Consider the following 20266-nt stretch of genomic DNA (forward strand, 5'->3'; position numbering starts at 1 on the left):
TGTTCCGCACCAATTAAAAATCAATGATTTAAATGCCACATATAAGAATGTGTATAAAACGAATGCATGCGCGAGGCTATTCTAGCGCAGTGGCTGAAATAGAGCACTGTTTGATAGTTAGCACAGCAGAGGCTGAAAATAAGCATGATAATCCTCATGCAGTTTTAATCGGCCTTTAATCATTACTCTCATTACACCCCTCCACTGTCAACGGCACTCCAAACACACTTCTGTCCAATGCTAGACACATGCAACTCTGAATACATAAGAGAAAGCCTGTGTGTTTGTGGAATGCATTGAGAACATGGCTTTGTGATTGTGTGAGCAAAAGTGGTTTAATTGTGTAGTTTTTATTGTTCTTTAATAATGCTGTGATTTTTTAAAAAATTTTATTTTAAGTTTTTTGTGATATTTTCATGGTTGTGAGCATAGTACTAGTGATGTAAACGTGTACACGTGTTTGTATTCAGGGAGCTATTCTCACCGCACCAGCCCCATGGAGCAAGGCCTGACACGGTTCGTATTGTTTTCGGTTTAATCGCCATAAAAAGCGCATCAAAATTTTTAGCTCCAGCTCTCTAAGCTGTTTATTATGCCTTTCTATTTGCATATCTTATATCACAAGCTATCCGTTTATCAGCTTGTTTAGAACCTGTGGCCGGTTGTATAAACTGCTTAAGGCTTTCACAAACTAAACGATTTTTAAAATCTTATCAAATTTTCAAAATGTGAGAGACGGCAAGCATGTCAATAATAAATCTTAAGATTTAACAGTTTTGTTCCTGTAGCATGTGGAGTGCCACTGCCAAGACGGCACACCACACGCTAACAGATTCACAAACAACAAGATTCCCAACTGTGAACACGGGAAATCTCTAGGGCTGTAAAACGATTAATTGCGATTAATCGCATCCAAAATAAAAGCTTGTATTTACATAATATATGTGAGTGCACTGTGTATAATTATTTTGTATATATAAATACACACACATGCATGTATATTTAAGAAAAAAATATGATTTATATATAAAATATTTATGTTTGTATATAATATAAATCTGTATATACATGAAAATACATGAAAACAAAAGCATGTGTGTGTATTTATATATATATATATACAAAATAATTATACACAGTGCACCCACATATATTATGTAAACACAAGCTTTAATTTTGGATGCGATTAATCGCGATTCATATGTGTGTGCAGTGTGTATAATTAATTTGTATATATAAATACACACACATGAATGTATATATTTAAGAAATATTTGCATGTGTATACTTTATATAAATTTATACATAATTAATATTAATTTTTTCTTAAATATCTACATGCATGTATGGTATTTATATATACAAATTAATGATGCACACCACACACACATATATTATGTAAACACAAACTTTTAATTTGGATGTGATTAATCGCGATTAATCGTTGCCCATCCCTACTCTTAACACACATCACACTACAAGAAAATCTGATAAGATAATCAAAGATCATCAAGATACTTAGGATTTTGAATCGGGTCCAAAATTGTCTGTTATCTCGTAGTGTGTTGGGTCAGGGTGTCTTAAGATCTAATTTGTTTTCTTCAAGACATTCAAGGTCATAACTTTTTTTTATCAGTCAGTTGCATTAGAAAGGTATGGTCTAATTTGAATCCGAAAAAGTACGACTGATTAACCCTAACTTATTTCTTAGACACAATCTTAAGATAGCGGCCATGTTATGCAACTGGCTCCCCTGCCTGGGCTGGGTTATTATAATATTTTTTATTTTTTTTAAAGTTAATATTAAACTCATTTTAAAATAAATTAATACAAATTACGTGTTATTATTATTTATAGGCTGTATTTAAAAAGTGAATTTAAATAATATTGAACTAAAAAAAAGTAAATAATAATAAATGATAAAAAAAAAATATTTATTTACATTTAAATCTAAATTATATTTTTATTTATTTATTTTTGAACGCTTAGTGACAAATTGATTGGTCCAGCAGGAAAAAAAAAAAAAAAAAATCGTCATTGTTGATGCCTGAACAGCTTGGTTATATTCCGGGAACACTTCTCACAGTGAGGTAGAAACTGTATCAGTAACAGTACAAGAGGCCCATATGGTGGAAACAGACTGTGTGAGAGAGAGAATCTGCCAAAGTGTCTCAGTAATGATCTCTTCTCTTAAACATGCCTTCCCATCTGAGTGTGCCTGTGTTCTGTTGGCTCGTGTCTGGATGAATAATTTAACTCGGGCCTTATCTGGACACAGTGTGACTGCGGCGTCTTAGATAATAGAATACAGACATTAATCACAGACCCCCTTCAACTACAGCTAAAGGAACCCCCGGAATGCACCGCTGATCAAATGGACACGCTGCTCTTTACGTTTTTTTTTGTTGGAGTGTTGGAGTGTGTGTTTCAGAGCATGTGTGTGATGTGTGTCATTACTTCAGAGTTCTGTGAGTGAAGTGCCTGTCCTGAGAAAGGCAAGGTGGTACTGTACGTTTCTTTCTGCATTCTTTGATGAGTAGAAAGCTCAGATCTTTCCGAAAACCATTCAGTGTGAATAAAGTGTAGCTAGGTCGTCACACACCTACTTGCGTCTGAAACTGCAAACATTTTGCTACCACCATTATTATTAATTACTGGGGTGTGAATCCCAAGGATTCCGCAATACCGTCATAATCTTCATATTTCTCGGGTCATATTGCAGTACAGTTGCAGCCTCTTTAATATGCAGAAAAACGGAAAGTATTACAGAACATCAAGACTTATTAAACTGCAATAAGGCTTTCATATGGCTTCTCTTAAAAATTGCATTTTTCATATCAGGCTTTTGTTTCTCTTTAATGCTGTTAAAGGTGAAATGAATCCAGGCTCTCGGTGCATATGCAGAATGAGACGTCTTTAGTTTGCGCAACCGTACTACAATAACTTTCGACTGCTCTCAAGTAACCGAAAGCACTGCAATTTGTTTTGATTTAACTACAAATGCTAATTAAAGCATGTTTGATGCTTGGCTTGCTTCAGAGTGGCAATTCTGTATTGTAATGAAAAATTACTGTACGACGATAATGGTAATATATTTTATTGATTTAATTTTTTCTCTTATAATGAAACAAGTCTGACTGGTCTAAAGTGTCAGTTTCTGTATATTGGTTAAAGTGGACCTACTTTTGAAAAAAAAAAACCTAAAACTTGGTAGTATAATATAATGATCTTAGCACTGATGCGTTTTAGTGTGTGGGATTGAGCGGAGATGAGTCCGCAAGTCAACTCTATCTACTTAATTCATGGGATCTCTCCGTCTCTCCGCTTTACTTTATTTTCTGTCTTTCTTGTGATTGTGGACGGGCAGCTTTGGATCATTAGTCATGCTTGAGATCTTCCTGTTCATCATGGGTGATCTCAACTACCTGGACATATCGACGCTATCACACTTTCATTGTTTCACAAAACACACCAATCCACAAAGTGAATGAAAAGAGCACTTTTAAGTCAGCGCGGTGTGCGAGTCATTCTGCAGTTGATTAAGCTTCCGATTCGGATGCAGAGCTGGATTGTGGGATTACAGTTCTCACATTTTGGAGCAGACGGTCTTCATCCGCAGTGTAAGTCTAGTGAAGGACAGTCCTGCTGTCACAGTCCCCAAAAATGATTTTTACAAATTGGTCTGCAACATGATGCCTACAGGAAGTTCTTGTTGTATTGGGCTTGTGTTTGATATGGGCCCCTAAACATTTAATAAGGCACTTTTTGAAGGGACAGCCAGTTTTTGTTAATACAATAAAGTTAGTAAGTTGGCATGAGCCACTACTGAAATTTTAAAATATACAAAATAACACAGTGAAATTAAAGTGGTATTTTGGTGTTTAGGAAACTACAGTAACCAATAGTAAATACATTACACTAACATGAACTGTTAATGAAACATGGAAACTGCTCCTGATGAATTGAATAAATCTAGCCCACATACTTGCATGCATAAGTCTTTCCAGCTTACACATGACATACCATTTACGTAATTTTTTGGTACTTTTTGGTAAATCCATGTCAACATAACATAACTATGAAGTTGCATGCTCGTAATTTCTTTTGCATTTTATTCCAGAATTAATTGATACTATACGGTACACAACAACACATTTGCACATTAACCGTTATGAGAACAATAAAATGTTTGACAGGACAGTTCACTTTTCTGAGGTGAGAGACTTTTTATGTCATAACAAGTTACAAAAAATTATATATATATCTCATATATATCATAGTAAAAGTAATTTAGCAAATCAAGTTATTTCTAAGACGTCTGAAGAGACATGAATGCTTTATATGATAAATTTAATTTAGGCTTTTAGTCAACAAAAAGCACATCAAAACGCTCCTAATATGCATTGCTTTTACAATATCTTTATGAACTTGGTGTCAAATTTTTGTTTGCATGGACTTTCCAATCTCTCCGGACAGAAATTTTATTTTGAAGATGAACAGAAGTATTATGACTTTGAAACGACATGTTGGGTGAGTAAATAACTGATTTTTGGGTGAACCATCCCTTTAATTGAGAAAAGATCGGAGTATGATGTTTTTTTATGAGTGGAAATGAGAAGCTTTGCACCCCGTCACTCTGAGGGTGATTCAAGCCTGGTGCCTTTATGTTTTTGGGATTTTGCCACTTTTATTTTTAGAAGTAGTCGAGAGTGCATAGAAAGCCATGCCATATCCTGAATTAGCACGTCTGGCTAGGCCACGTCTCCAACGCTGTTTTAAAGTTTCCAACTTTCTCTGTTTGAAAGGCCCTTGTTTCCTTTTAAAAAAAGACGTTGTGTTGCAAGATATTAAAGAACTCATGTTTTTCATTCTTTTTTTTTCTGAGTAGCCACTAACTTTTAGTTTTTCAGAGTCTTAAACCATGATTTGCTACTTGCTATAAGGTACAGTAGATGGTAATAGGAGGAGGGACATGTTCATTCTAGAGACCATGTGATTGGAAATGAAGTTTGACATGGCTTTGAGTTAGAGGTGAGAGTTCACCTAAAATATTCTGTCAATTACTCCCCTCATGTGGTTCCGAACCTGTGACTTTCTTTTTTTTGTGGAACACAAAATATGTTTTTTCTTTTTTTGTTGAGAAATGTTATTTGTCCATATAACAGAATGCAGTGGTCACTCAAGCTGTTTGGTAACCAGAGAACAATTTTGTTCCAGAAAAGAAAAACTGTTAATTTTAAAGGTCTATATATATATATATATATATATATATATATATGGGTCATGAACTGGCTTTTTAATTTTTTTTATATTGTTCGCTTTGGTTTTTACATTAAAAAACATCAAAATGAATTAGTAATAGGCTATTTTCTACCCTAGTTTTGAGCCCAGCTCAAAAACACTCTGTTTTTATGGGCGTCTCGCACTGAACACTTGGAAGTAAATGCCCACTGCTGTAAGTGAATAACAGTTTTGCATATTATAATGAGTTTCACTCTCGATCCGGTTTGTCATCACGAGGTAGGCGTCTATGTTGTTCTTTAGCTATGCGTGTAATGCGCAAATTGGTGGGCAGGGCTAAACCAGCAGTGTTGAAGTAGGCGTTGATCTTCTTCTGTGGGGGTGATGTTTTATCCTCTTTGACTTCATAGTTCCCCACTTTGAAAAACGAGTCGTTTGCTGAGCCTGATGTCAATAAAAGCTTTTACTGGACCAACAAGGTCGTTTTCAATTCTAAAACTTACAGGATATTCTTATAATATGATGACCTCGTAGATGTCAAAAGCTCAAGGAAAATTTGATTTCTCAGCTCATCACCCCTTTAAAAGTGTGGTGTTACCTGTGTTAACTTTTTTATGAGTAGCTACATTAGCATTTAGCTTTAAAGCACACATGGCCCATAAAATGTTTTTTGATTTCATTGGGTCATTTATGTTAAGTTTTAATCTTTCTTTGTGCACTTTAATGCAAGTTTCGGTGGTATTGGAGCAAAAAGCAGTCACTTTGAGTAGCCTTTTTTTCTACAAACCAAAAAAGTGAGACCGAAATGCTCTTACAATGGAGTTATATAGGTCAGTTGGTGTATTTATCCCATAGACTTCATTTGCAAGTCTATAACTTTCTGTGCGTTTTATTCTTTGTTTTCACAAAAATTAGGGAAGGGTTGAAATATATATTCTGGGTTTTTTTTTTTCATAATTGATAACAGATGCTGCCCATAGACCTTAACTCATATTAAAGCTATAATATTCCTTTTAGAGGAACTCCAAAATATTGTTTTCATATGTTACAGTGACAGCTCTGCTCTTAATGAAAGTCTTGCAGGAGAGTAAACCGTTTAGTTTCTATGTGTATGTGTGTGCTTGTATGTGCAGAAATGAGGCAAAAGTGCTAATGAAAGCACAGGGGTCATCAGCAGTGGGCTTTAAGATAATTACCAGCGTTCACAAGGGGAATAGCCGTGTGTGTGTGTGTGTGTGTGTGTGTTTTGGATGTAAGGGTTTGCGTCATACCCCTGTAAATCTAAATCTCTCATTCTTTGATGTCTTTTCTCTATCTTTCTTTCTTGCTCTCTCAGGATGTATGCTTCATCTTGTTCATCATTTATCTACTCTGATGCCTTTTCTTCTCATCCACCGTCTCTCGCTCTCCTCCCTAATCCAACTCTTCCTCAGTCGCTCCTTCTACACCTCCCCTATTCTCTTCTTCCGTCTTCAGACCCCTTTATCATTCCCCATTGTTCTTCCTGACTGACCATCTGTCTCTATCCATCTCTGTTTGTCATTCAGTCTCTTGGTTTTTAGTTTTCCCCCCTTGTGTAGCCTGCAATATGAATATGTGTGTCTTTTGATTTTTAAGAAATGTAGGCGAGTGTAAGAACTGAAGATGACAGGAGTGGCTGGATGGAGGGATATAAAGAGACAAGTGCTGAGATTCATCTCTATGTGTGCAGTTGCTTCCTGAATGAGTCTCTCCTCCATATTTATTAGCTTGGAAATGAAATATTAATAATGGTGGACAATCCCATCTCACAGATATAAAAAATGCTATTTTGGAAAAAAAATTGGAATTTTTTTCACTGTAATTAAAATGGAAAAACTAATTCACGGTAAAGACTATTTCATCTCGTTATATGGGCATTTTTCAGAATTTTTATTGTTGTGATTTCCAAGTCTGGAAAAGTCCATCTTGGGTATTTCAATACACTTTTTTTCTTTTAGTAATGCTTGTCTCTAAAATATTTTATCAGCTAAATATTGCCTCTCCGAAATGGTTTTAGAAAATTAAAAAATAAAAATGTGTTAATTTTAGGGCTGTGAAATGATTAATCGCGATTAATCGCATCCGTGTTTACATAATATATGTGTGTGTAGTGTGTATAATTATTTTGTATATATAAATACACACATATGCATGTATATATTTAAGAAAAAATGTGTTATTGTTAATATATAAAATATTTATATTTATGTATAATATTAATTTTGCATTTGTATATATACATGCAAACATTTCTTAAATAGCCTACATGCATGTGTGTGTATTTATATATACAAAATAATTATACACGCTACACACACATATACTATGTAAACACAAACTTTTATTTTGGATGCGATTAATCGTTTCACAGCCCTAGTTAATTTATAAAATGTGTCGTTTTTAAACCTTTCTGTAAGCATTCTATCAGACAAATAATGCATTTACCAAATTGCATTGCTAAGCTGATTAGTTTTAATATACATTGATGAATAATTATGCCTTCAGAAACGGAAGTTTTAGTTTATTTTAACGTTAAACCTCTCAAGGTCATGAAAAATAAAAGGTGCTGCTTATGAAGACAATCTGATGGTTATTCTGTGTATATACCATTTTAAAATCATGGTAATCCCCTACTGACAGTCATATAACAAGATGAATCTTTTTTAATAACAGTTATCTTTAACAAGGAAAAGTTGGTCAACAATGATGAAAGAAAACAACATGAAATGATTTTTGTTTGTTGGTATTTAAACAACTTAATGTTGCCAGCTATTTATAATTAGTCTTTTTTCCATTTTTTCATCTTTATAATATCCCTTTTCGTGGATTCACCCATATCATAATTCACATAATCATTTAAGTTGCGAGTGTGGTCTTGCTGTGAATATTTTTTTGACTTTGATCGTCACTGTGAACTTGAACATTTTTAAAAGACGGACTGAAAGCACTCGCTGCTTCACAGTGTGATTTCTTTTCTTTTTGTGTGTGCTCTCTTTGTTATTGTGTGATCTTGCCGTTGTTTGCATGCGTGTGTGTGTTCAGTGTTGGGAGATGGGCTACATTTTGCTGACTAAGTAAGTTAGCAGTGGAGCTGCTGTGTATGATGTTTTATTAATCTGCTCTGGAAAGAGAGAGACGACGAGGGCAACTTTCTAACTCAAGTTTTTTTTTCTTCTTCACTCAGACTTAGATCAGGGTGGTGTTCCTATAAAGTCTGACTTCGCAGAATGTCATGATTGAATGTTTAAAGCGCTTTCTGTTTGTGCAGAAGTCCAGTGAGGTCAGATGATCTTCTGGTTGAAGTGCTTGATGTTTAAGTAATTTTTTTTAAATCAGTGCGGCTTATCATTTTGTTAAAGCACTTATACACTTTTTTCCACACCAATATTTGTTATTTGAGCTGTCAATTTTTTTTTTTTTTTTTTTTTGCAGCGTGGGACGTACAATAAGGCACTTAAGGCCAATTTATACTTCTGCGTAGGGTGCGCGCAGTAGGTACGGCGTAGCATATTACGCACAGACGCGTCCCATTGCGCGTACCCTTCGCCGTCGCCTGACGCGCACCTCCTCAAAAATGTAACTACACGTCGCGACGACGCGGACCGCAAGATCGGTGATTGGTCGGCTTGGTAGCATCGCATTTCCTCCTACGCATTTCCGCACGTACCTTCTCACGCATTTCAATGATTTCCACACGTACCATCTCCTCCGACGTCTTCTCTCATTTCTGCCTTTCAGTTTTAGTAATTTCACTAAAGTGAACTGTTTTTCCACCTCAATAAGCTCCAACTCCAACATGATCCACTCTCTTTCAATCGCTATTGCTTGTAGTAACCTAGCCGCGAGGAATCTAAACACAGTGGAACATTAAAACTCTCCGCCGCCAACTAGCGTTTCGGAGCAGTACTGCAGAGCAACAAGACCTGAACGCAGAAGTATAAATGCTCATAACGGCATCGCCTACGTGCGTAGCCAACGCCGCACATTACGGCGTACCCTCGACGCAGAAGTATAAATTAGCCTTTACAGTGGAAACACAGAGGTCAAGGCAGTAAACATTACAATACAAAAGTGTTTTACTACTGTTCTTCAAGCCTTGTATTTTCATTATAATGAAGTATATTTATAATGCAATGCTAATCAACATAAACTTTATCACTCTATAGAATACTATACGATAATATGTTGTCTGTCTTATTCTATGATAAGAAGCCACATCAGCTTACAAAAAGAAGTTTTTTCAAACACTCAAGTGACATTATGAAGTGAGTTTGGAGTAAAAACATGTTATTGTCTTTTGTTGAACAACAGGTTTATAAATGCCTTGCATTACAAGTTTAGGAAGATGTTTGACACCTGTTGCTCTTTCAAATGCACGTTATAAGAAACTCAAGCTCGCAGTGCTTTCAGAGTTTGAGCAGCATTTGATCACAGAGCCGGTCTTCACTAACAGGCAACAATATATTTATTTAATAAAAAAAATCACATCCTTTGCAATTTCATTATTGCAGTAAACCAAATTGCGATTTCGGTTTTATTTCGATTAAACGTGCAGCCCTTGCCACATAAAATGACAGCTTTAAAAACAAGCAGAAACACCTGCCAATAGGGTGCAACCAACAGTTAATAGAACAAAGAAATATTCAATAACTTAGTGGTTACCCTAATATGGCCACAGCCACCTGTTTTTCAACAAATCAGTTATCTTCCTGGTTAAATATATATATATATATATATATATATATATATATTTTACACTTACCTAAAGGATTATTAGGAACACCATACCAATACTGTGTTTGACCACCCATTGATTCAACAAGGTGCTGAAAGCATTCTTTAGAAATGTTGGCCCATATTGATAGGATAGCATCTTGCAGTTGATGGAGATTTGTGGGATGCTCATCCAGGGCACGAAGCTCCCGTTCCACCACATCCCAAAGATGCTCTATTGGGTTGATCTATATGATACATTGTGTGTGTATAAAGGTGCTTTGAAATGCAGCTCACAGATTTGAGTTACATTGTGCTTTTCCTTCGTCTCTCCTGAACACACACACCCACAACTTGTCCTGTCCGTCCAGCATGTTTTTAACTGTGCCTGGAGATCTGCGTGTTCCTGTCACTGATCTAATGTAGTTCACCTGAAACCAACACAGACTCTCTATTCTTGAAAGAAGGACTTTTCTTTTCTGCTCTTTTCCAATCTTTTGTCCATATCTTCCATGTTTCCAGAGCAGTTTTGCATAGTCATGAAGGTGGAGGCAGGGGGCAGTAGAGATCATTCATTCATAGTCATTGATTACATCTAGAGCGAGGAGTGAGTAATGTATAACATTGCTCTTGGGGAGTTGGTCTAGGAGGCTTCTCTGATTGGTTAGCAGGATGTTACACATTCTTCAGTCTGATTGGACTGAATGTCATGTTGCTAGTGGTGCTTGAGAAAGCTACTATTGCTCATATTTGAAAAGAGTACTCACTAAACACTAGATATTGAACTCTGGTGTATACCTGGTTCTGGAACATTTTATGCTAAGAACATGAATGATCTTGTATTGTGTGAGGATTTTTTTTTTTTTTTTTGGGAGAGTTGAGCCTCCAAGTTGGCATTGTTAGTGTCATGGCTACAGGAACACTATTAGATTAGAATATCATAAAGACATGACATTTGTATATATTCTTTTTTTTTTTTTTTTTTTTTTTTTTACTTTTTCAAAGATGGCATGAAATGAAAGTTCACCTGATATTTTTTTTTGATATTTTATTTTTTAAATGTTTAATCAGAATATCATTACTTGATTTTCCCAATCATTTAGTTCTTTTAAGCCCCGTCTACCCATTTTACCAATGGATTTCATGCTCGTATTTTGTCAATCTGCCTCCATTTATTTAACAGTTAATGTCTATAACTAGCCTAAGTACGTGTCCTACATGCACACTATATATGTCACAATGCTGAAGAAAAGATCTGTTGCTATTTCCATTTCATCGTGACTTTAAAGGCCAGTTCACATCAATGATTAAAACTGTAACTATAAAGTTTTAATAATCTCTCTAATTCTATGAGAATAGTGAAGTCCACACCACAGATATAAGGAGAAGGCACTGAGAAGCAAAATCAACTGAATCACTTTTTTTCTTCCAGTTGATGGAAAAAAAAACAAAACAAAAAAAAACAGCCAATTATAATCCACCTGAATTCATAAAGCTTGAGCATAAAGCATTTAAAGTTGTTTACAATAGTAATTTCTTCACTATTTTGTTAAGTATATATCTGACTGCGACCATTTTTTGAGAATGTGCGAGTTAAAATTTTATGTGGTCGCCTATGTGCGATTGGACGCTCGCGCAACAGAACAGCGTTGTATCAGCTGCTGCAGTCCGTAACTTATGCTTAAAATGAACGAGTAGGCTACATCATGAATCCATTTTCCAAACTGTGTTTTTGACTATTTTATCCTGGGGTCGACTCCGATATGGAGTTTCCCAGTTCCTGCATGACATTAATGGAGAGAAGTAGCTCCGGCAACAGTGTTCTTCCGCAAGACAAATGCCGTTTTTTTTAATTGACGAAAGTAGACGCCACACGCTTTGCACACTGATGGTGGAACAGTGATTTATTACAACTATACAATTTGATAAAGAAAAATCTGTATTAGTTTATTATAATATCCTAATCTTTTAAAATGTAATGCATACTGTACATTTGAATGTTCAATGATTTTTAAAAGATAGAAAGATGATTCTGATAGAAAGATGATAATGGATAGATGGATAGATGGATGGATGGATAGATAGATAGAATGGTGTGAATGGGGCCTTTACTCAGAACATCTAGCAACCATCCAGGAGACCTTAGCAACTGCGTAGGAACGCCCCGGAAACTACCTACAGCAACTTTGCACCACTCCTATATGCCTCAGAAAATGTAAGAATATTTTAGTTTTGTAAGAGTTTTTAAATGGAAGTTTCAACCTTATTTGCTACTTCGTATCATAATAAACCTTGAAAAGCTACAAGTGGGATGAAACAAGCCAGGAAGTAAATGAACCAACTGGATTAGCTGATCATCCAATCGTAGACAGACTTGTACTCTAAGCTTTAGTATCGGACATTTCTATATGTAGTCTTTTATAGCAGGAGGGTTTTTCAAAGGGAATACTGCTCCACCGAGGTTTGCTGCTCAAAGCTGGGCTTATCTGCTCCCAGGTGTTGGACCTGCACTGTTTGAGGTCCACAGGTCTTCTCTGTATGTAGGCAGGGGTTAACGAGACAGGGTTTTACACCAGCTCAGCTCATGCAAGTCTAACTCCTACGCACAGCCACAGGCAACAGACACACACACACACACACACACACACAGTCTCACGCTGAGAGGGAAAACTCTCACCTCACCAAAGTGTCCATGCAGACAGACTTTTCCGTCTGCAGAGCTGTGAGTCACAGACATGAGGTAGAAAGAAAGAGCAAGTGTGTCTGTGTGTGTGCGCCTTCCTACAAACAGAGCTTGAAAGATGCCGTTTCTGTGTGACTTTTGAGTTGGTGGTGTTCAATAATTTCTTTATATTTACATTATTTGATATAATACTTTATTTTCTTTTTCACTATTAACTACAAAGGAATTCAATGTAACATTAAAGGGGTGGTATAATGCCCCTTTCTGCAAGATTTAAAATAAGTCTTTGATGTCCCCAGAGTGTGTATGTGCAGTTTTAGCTCAAAACACCCCACAGATAATTTTTTATAGCATGTTAAAATGGTCCTCTTTCGAGGGTGAGGAAAAACGTGTCATTTTGTGTGTGTCCCTTTACATGCAAATGAGCTGCTGCCCCCGGCACAGAGGGCGGAGTTTCAACTGCTCATGTGTTAGCAAATCCTTTAACCACTTCTCTAGAAGGACTCAGGGTTTATGTAAATTTCTGGGTTAGTGATATCACTAACCCGATAGGAAGCTTGTGTAGTTCCTTTCAGAACTAAAGTTTTAACTAAAGTAAAAAAAGTGAAATTATCATCAACCATTTTTGTACATGTATTATGGTTTTAGCATGTTTTGTTTAATCACTGCGTACTGTGGAATACAACACATTTCTGTGGTATTAACAATTGTTACATCACTGTACCATAGGATCTGGAATTTCTCTGAAGTACATTTAGAGTACTATGTAAATACCATGGTATGTATATATAGTACATATTGAGTTCATATCTAAAAATTTCATAGTAATACTTTGCTAAATAATTATTTTAAGTAACTTGGAGTACCATGTAAATACCATTGTACTCTATTTGAATAGTGTATAGAACGATGATTTAAGTAGCCTATTATTGCATTACCATATGTTACTCATTATGAAATGATGGTATTGTTTGGTACCTTTGGAAATTCATGTAAATACCATGGTACAACCATCAGTCACTACAGTATTTTTGTAAGGTGTCATTATATAATCATATATAATTTAATGATATATTTTTAATATTTACATAATATATTTTCAGAGATTATTTTTACAGTACAAATAAAAAAAATTGCAGACGCCATTTTAAACCAAGAAGCCTTTGTCAATCGGTTGCAAAGTGACAGTTGATGTAATTATTGAATCAGTGACTGGTTCTCCTATTATGGCCACTTACTTGCTTTTCAGCAAATCAGTTACAGCTTCTTGGCGAATGTTAAGTCAACTAATTATCATTCCTATAATCCTATTCTTCTCCTATATAGAACAGTCATATGTTGTCATATAGTATTTTTTTTATAATTCCTTGGAATACCATGTGATTGTTTAAATCTGTGTAATATATATTATGGTATTACCATTGGTTACTGCTAGATTTTTAAAACATATTTTAAAGGAACAATGACTTTAACAATGAATTGATATGCTTAACAATGCTTTACTTGAGAAGTGTAGCTCTTTAGCAGTTCTGAGAAAATACAACTCTCGTCTTCTCTCATGCTGGGCAGAGCTCTAGTGACATTAACATTCTGATGCCTTAACATCTCTGATAAATGTTCCAACTGCTGCATGTCTCTCTCTCTCTCTCTCACACTCTCACACACACACGCTCACACAAGCAAACGGTCACTTGTATACGATGCATCGGCAGAACAATCCTCCTTCACCCTCATTCATGCTCACACAGACATTGAATTTCCGTGCCTGTGACAAGAAGTTTTTTGCCGCCTTTCTGAGGAGAGCTCACTTCTCCTGCCTCCTGCAGGGAACACCAGCCTATTTATAGATCAAGGGTTAGCAGGGTGGAGAGAGAGAGAGAGCGAACAGAGAGAGCAAGAGATGAGGAGAAAAGAGAGAAGGCTGAGAAAATGCTGCAATTATGAAGCAAGTGTTGCACCGAGCCCTTGTGTGTGATGGAGAATGTGACGGTGAATGGCAGCACTTTATCATTTATTTACACAACACGGGTCATTCTCTTCCCTCGTCACAGATTTTTACATGTTTTGAGCTAGACCCTTTTATATCACAATGCTGTTTAAATTACTATTATTTGCAACCTTCCTAATTCGGTAATGTGCATATTTCTAGGTAAAGCATGATATTCAATGGATTACTTTTTAGAATTGGACTTGATCATAAATAGTCGTTTCTATACGGCTGGTGGTTGAAAAATAAGAACTTGGTGACCCTAAAAAGTCATTTTAGAGGTAGAGCAAGTTTATTAAAGATAAAGATATTTTTCTTTGGCATAACGTGCACAGTAGTTTTAATGGGGTTTCAATGTTGACTTGAACACAGTGCAATCTGTAGTCCTCTAGTCTGGACTTGATCTTGACCATATTTCCATGGTCTTGGTCTTGTCATGGACCCTTGAGCCTTTGGAGCATTCGGTCTTGACTTGTTTTGTCGTCTCTCTGTGCCGACTCCACTGTGGAATTGTGTGACCAGAGCACACTCTGTGTGCAATGCGGAGGTTTGCGTGACTCTGACGTGAAACTTAGGCTCAATGGAAAGCGTATTTACACTGTCTGAATTATTCAGACTCATACTCTACTCTTTCCTGGTCTTGGTCTTGACTCGGACTCAACCTACTCAGGAATCGGCCTGGTCTCTGACTCTAATGAGCTGGTCTTGACTAAAACACTTATGTAGTCTTTACTTTTGTATTGGTTTTTCTTTCCTGAAGTACAATAATAACATTGGTCAAGATATCTTTCACCACAAACAGTGATCGTTTAGTTTTTCATTATCTTTTTCAACACTTTCTCGCTCAAGTTCTCACTTTTGTTCATCAAGGTTTGTCACGTTACTGAATTCTAAATTGGCATTGATATGTAAGCATGGTTGGTCAAATGCAAATAAGCTTACAGTTTAGGTGTCAATACCATGACAATTTCTGAATGTCAGATTTTTTGCAGAAGTGTTTCAGTAAGTGGTTCATGTTGAGAATATGTGTACATAGTTCAGAAAGAACAGGGACGAGCAAGACAAATCCTGTTTTCTATAATACATACCCTTTGTTGTAATTGTAACTACTAGGAGCTTTTTGCGGGTGCTTGAGGATGTGTGCTGAGCTGATGTTATCAGCGGTGCTGATTCTGCTCACCATCATACAGGTTGTAAAATCACAAAGGAAGTTGACAACGCAGAGGAGGACAGTAATGCTAATACTGTCTGGTGTGTAACAGCGTGGCCTCCATTACATAGAATACATGAAGGACTGAGAGTATGATTCTCCATGTTTGTAGTTGCGTGCTTTTTTTGAGTAATGTGTTTTGACATAATTCATATTCTCTCAAACCTCAGGACTAATGTGACGTTTAAGGAATCAGACATTTGTGGTCTGCAAAAGGGCATTATATTATTCCCATGCAATAATGTGCTTTCCCCTCCCCTCTTTTCTCTTCCCTTTTCCTATGTCTCATGTCCTTCCTCCATCTCTCTCCTGTCTACAGTGAGTGACAGCTGCTTCAGAAACCTTGCTGAGGACCGCAGTGGAATCAACCTCAAAGATCTTGTCCATGACCCATCCTTGTAAGTGATTCACACACAAACACATTGGCTTTGTACAATACTACTGCCCATGCATCAAGTCTCGTTCATCGTAGGAAATTTCTGAACATGTTTCCCATTCCTTGTCTTTCTGTGCTGAATGGATGGATGTCCTTCTTAAAGATAAAGGCCTTGTCCCAAATTCTGCACTTGATGTATTTGCGGTCTTATGGACATGTGATTGCTGTCACTTGAGCATGTTTGTGATGTCCACGAGACAATACTGTAACCCTCGTCACAGCCTTCATGTGCCCTTGAATGCTGCCTTATGCTGAGCCCACACTGATGTGGACTACTACCCAATGGTCCAGACCAATGTGTGGAATTGGAGGAAAACTGCAAGTATTTGTGATGTCCACGATACCATAGAAGAATTGTTCTTCAATAGAATTTCTTTTTTGATAATAAAATGTATTTAAATGGCCGACATAGTTTAAAAGAATTAGGGTCTTGAGACCTGAGGCTACTAATACCGCACTTGTCGAAGTTTTGGACCCGAACCTGCTTGGTTCGGACCTCGGATTTTCGAATTCAAGTGAACCTGTGAAGACCTCTACTTTACAGTCCCTTTGTGCCCTTGGATGTGGCCTTATGTCGAGCCCACACTGATAGTGACTACTTTAGACTTACAGTAGAAGACTGCGAGTGTTTACAGTAGGTCAGCATTTGTTGCAAGGCCCAAGAATCCATCCCTGACAAAGGAGGACAGCAGCTGCAATTTCTTATTTAGCCTGTCTGCGTTACCTTTCATGCATTGTTGCAAACTTCATTGATTCTGTAAATTGACCGAAAACCAAAGCTTCTATACATGCAAAGCTTCTAGACAATTTCTAGGAATTGAGGTGCACAGACTTTTATCAGTTTTCCGAGATGGTTCTCACTGCGGAACATGAAATCCACGGGGAGGAGTCGGATCCAGATCCAACTCCTCGCACCTTACATATACCTAAACCTACCCAACTCCGCCCCCTGATCCCTAAACCCAACCCTAATCCTACCCATCTCCACCCCTTGGATCTTGATCCGACTCCTCCCCGTGGATCTCATGTGCTGCATTGAGGTGCTACTGAGTTTTCCAGGAAGCAAGATTTTCTTGACAAGGTATCAAGCTTATATAATAAATGCTTCTGAGTAACAGCTTATTGCTGGGTTTGCCTATGTTAGTTTTATGGCATCAGATCTTTGAAAGATATTTAAGATTTTTGTTTGAGACTAGCAAGTAAGTAAGATTCTAGAGCATCCTTAACCGGTTTGTAAAAAAGCAACTCTATTTGACCCTTGTCTGAATGAAACCGAACGCAGTGGTCTCTAAATAAGCAATAACTTGTCCTTTCTAAATGGCCAAGGAAGGACGTTTTTGGATACAATATGCTTCAATGTGGACCAGACTTTGTCGGTGGTCAAAAATCTGGGTCCATAAGATTAACTTTTTATAAATAGGACTTCTTTTATTTCATGTAATTTGTGTAGACCGTAAGCAGTTAGTGAAAGTGTCTGTTACAGTGTCGATAACATCAAAGGTGTATCTACTTTTGACTGTGCATATGAGATGCTAAAGTAGCACATTTACTTTCTTTAGTCATGCGTCAAAGGTCATGAAAAAATGACCACATGCAGGATTGAAGTTCTGGAGACTGTATTCGTGAGTGCTTAGAGTATGTCTGCATGCACTCTTGCAAATAGGTGTAGTGAGGACTCTTCACTTAATTCGACCTCTCGAATGTCAGCTACTTCTTGTATACTTCAACGTAGACCTCTCGAGCTTTGAGAAACCTTCTCGTTCTTTAACAGACTTTCAACAAGTAGAGGAGATCATTGTCCTTCCACCTCTGTAGACATGCTGCCTCCTCTAGGCATAATTCAAAGGTTGGAAGGCCGCAAGGCAACCTGTCTAAAAAGATGCATCTGTTGATTTCTGGAGTGCCTTTGAAAGAGTTTCCTTGGGAAGTACTTTATTTTAGAAAACACTAACTGTTATGTCATTAAAAGAAGTGTACAATGGCCCATTTTAATAATTGAATATATCTCTGGGTATTGGCACTGTTATGGGTAAAGAGGATTGAGCAGTAGGGTCATCATAGATGGATCAGAAATTAAAGGAACTCCAATTGAACTCCAAGACTACATTGTACCAGAACCTGCAATGCCTGTCCACCTATGTTTCTACTTTAGCATCAAAAACCAAAGCTTTGTAGCGAGCCAATCTTTGTACCCCGACAAGGTCAGTGGAGCGACAGAGACAGCGGGATGTAAGGTCTCTGAAAGGTGTCAGAGAGGAAGAGAAGCATGGGGTGCCGCCAGAAGGTAGAGATACTTCAGTTCAGAGAGTATTGATGGATAATGAATGTGTGTGTTGTCTGTTGACTGGTGAGCTCCATCTCCAGTGCTCTGTCAGCTCAGGTGAATTGATTCATTGAAAGAGCTGTCAGTTTTACTAACGAGCTGTGGTAAAAATAGAGCTGAATTAATCATAGCGGGGGACACGCGTGGCTCATCGTCCTCTGGGTAGAGATGATTCTGACGTCTTCACCTACAGAGAGGTGAACATGCAGACGTTTGAGAGAGGGACTGCTGAGCGCTCACCTGAGAAACAGAAATAGACGTGTCTTCACCTGGGAGCAGAAAAGTGTCATCAAGGTTATAGTTCCTTCTGAAAGCGACTTTTATTTGCAACGGGCCTGCAAACACTTATTTATTAACTCGCCATAGTGTTTTTTGTTAAAGTAATGACAGTAGAGAGGAGACTGGAAATTGGGAGGGATGGGACCATATTTGAACCTGCAAAAGCACCTATGTATTATAGTGTCTGCCTGTTCTTTATTTTCGGTGGGTGCAAGTAGGACATCAAATTCACTACTTGACGTACGGTTTCCAAATGAGGTAAACTGCGCAAACTAGTCTAGAATATATTTGCTTAACACAAGTTGCAGAATTCTTAGTGCTCCATTGTAAAGGCTACTTCACTGGGTCTCATGAACATGACATCTGCCTGAGTCCTGTCGGATTGCTTTCCATCAGCTGTGGAGGTGAAGATGACAACTCCCATGATTCCACGCTCATTCAAGCTATGTCTTTATTGTTTTAAATAAGCAACCACATATAGGGCTGTCGCGATAACTGCAATATTGCAGTACCGCGCTTCTGACAAGTAAACCGCAGAGGATTGCACGTAACCGCAGCAACCGCGATATTCACGTTTTTTTATAAGGCTTGTTTTGAACTTCATGCATTTGTATTGAATGTTAAACAAGTTCATAATGATAACAACAAGACTGTTTATCTTGGTGATGTGTAGCCTACAGAGGCTTCACACAGTGAATGAGAGAGATCTGCAGAGCGCTTGCGATTACCTGCGTCTGTCTTTGAAGTCGTGAAAAGGTTGCCGTGTCAAAGGAAAGCGAAATATTTGTCGTATCATCATTTTAAGCTTCACATCACGGGTATTTTCCACAAATGCGCGTCAGCAGCAGCGCTGGTCAGCATCCCACAGCGCGAGGAAGCCGCAGAAAATAATATCACAGAGTCACGCAGTGAATCAATGCCTCTAATAAGTGAAGCATCAGCTTCCACGTTACCCATGCGACGCATTGCTGATCAGCTGAGCCTTGAAAAGTGGAACTCAAAGTTAAAAATAATTAACATCTTGTTTCATTACATCTCTTTTAACGAATCAGCTTCTTTGAACGTGTTCGTTGAATGAACGGTTCAAAGTCCGTTGTCATAACAATATGCGCGCTGAGTGAAAGCCTTTCAATCATGTTTTCAGTGTGCATAATAGACGCTGTTTAGTTTCGGTTATTGGTTAAATAACCTCGTTTTTGTCCACATTGTAAACTTTATTTATATAGCAACAAATACTTATAAATTAAATAAATAAATAAATAAATGGCGGTAATACCGCATATCGCGCTATTGAGCCACTCAACATTACCGCAAGGGAAATTCCATAACCGCGACAGCCCTAACCACATACTGTGCCTTTAATTCCAGATGAT

General features: G+C 37.3%; 1 protein-coding gene across 16 annotated transcripts in view; it reads left to right on the plus strand.

Moving 5' to 3' along the window:
- The window catches only part of gphna (gephyrin a), a 78707-nt gene that overhangs the window by 9945 nt on the left and 48496 nt on the right, over window positions 1–20266 (plus strand). For all 16 annotated transcript variants that reach the window (XM_089120465.1, XM_089120469.1, XM_089120473.1 and 13 more), the window contains exon 2: window positions 16175–16253. In XM_089120465.1, coding sequence (XP_088976591.1) covers window positions 16175–16253 — 79 coding nt within the window. The remainder of the gene's footprint in view (window positions 1–16174; window positions 16254–20266) is intronic.

The sequence above is a fragment of the Pimephales promelas genome, chromosome 15 (assembly GCF_988280905.1).
Source record: "Pimephales promelas chromosome 15, fPimPro1.hap1.1, whole genome shotgun sequence".
Lineage (NCBI taxonomy): Eukaryota > Metazoa > Chordata > Actinopteri > Cypriniformes > Leuciscidae > Pimephales > Pimephales promelas.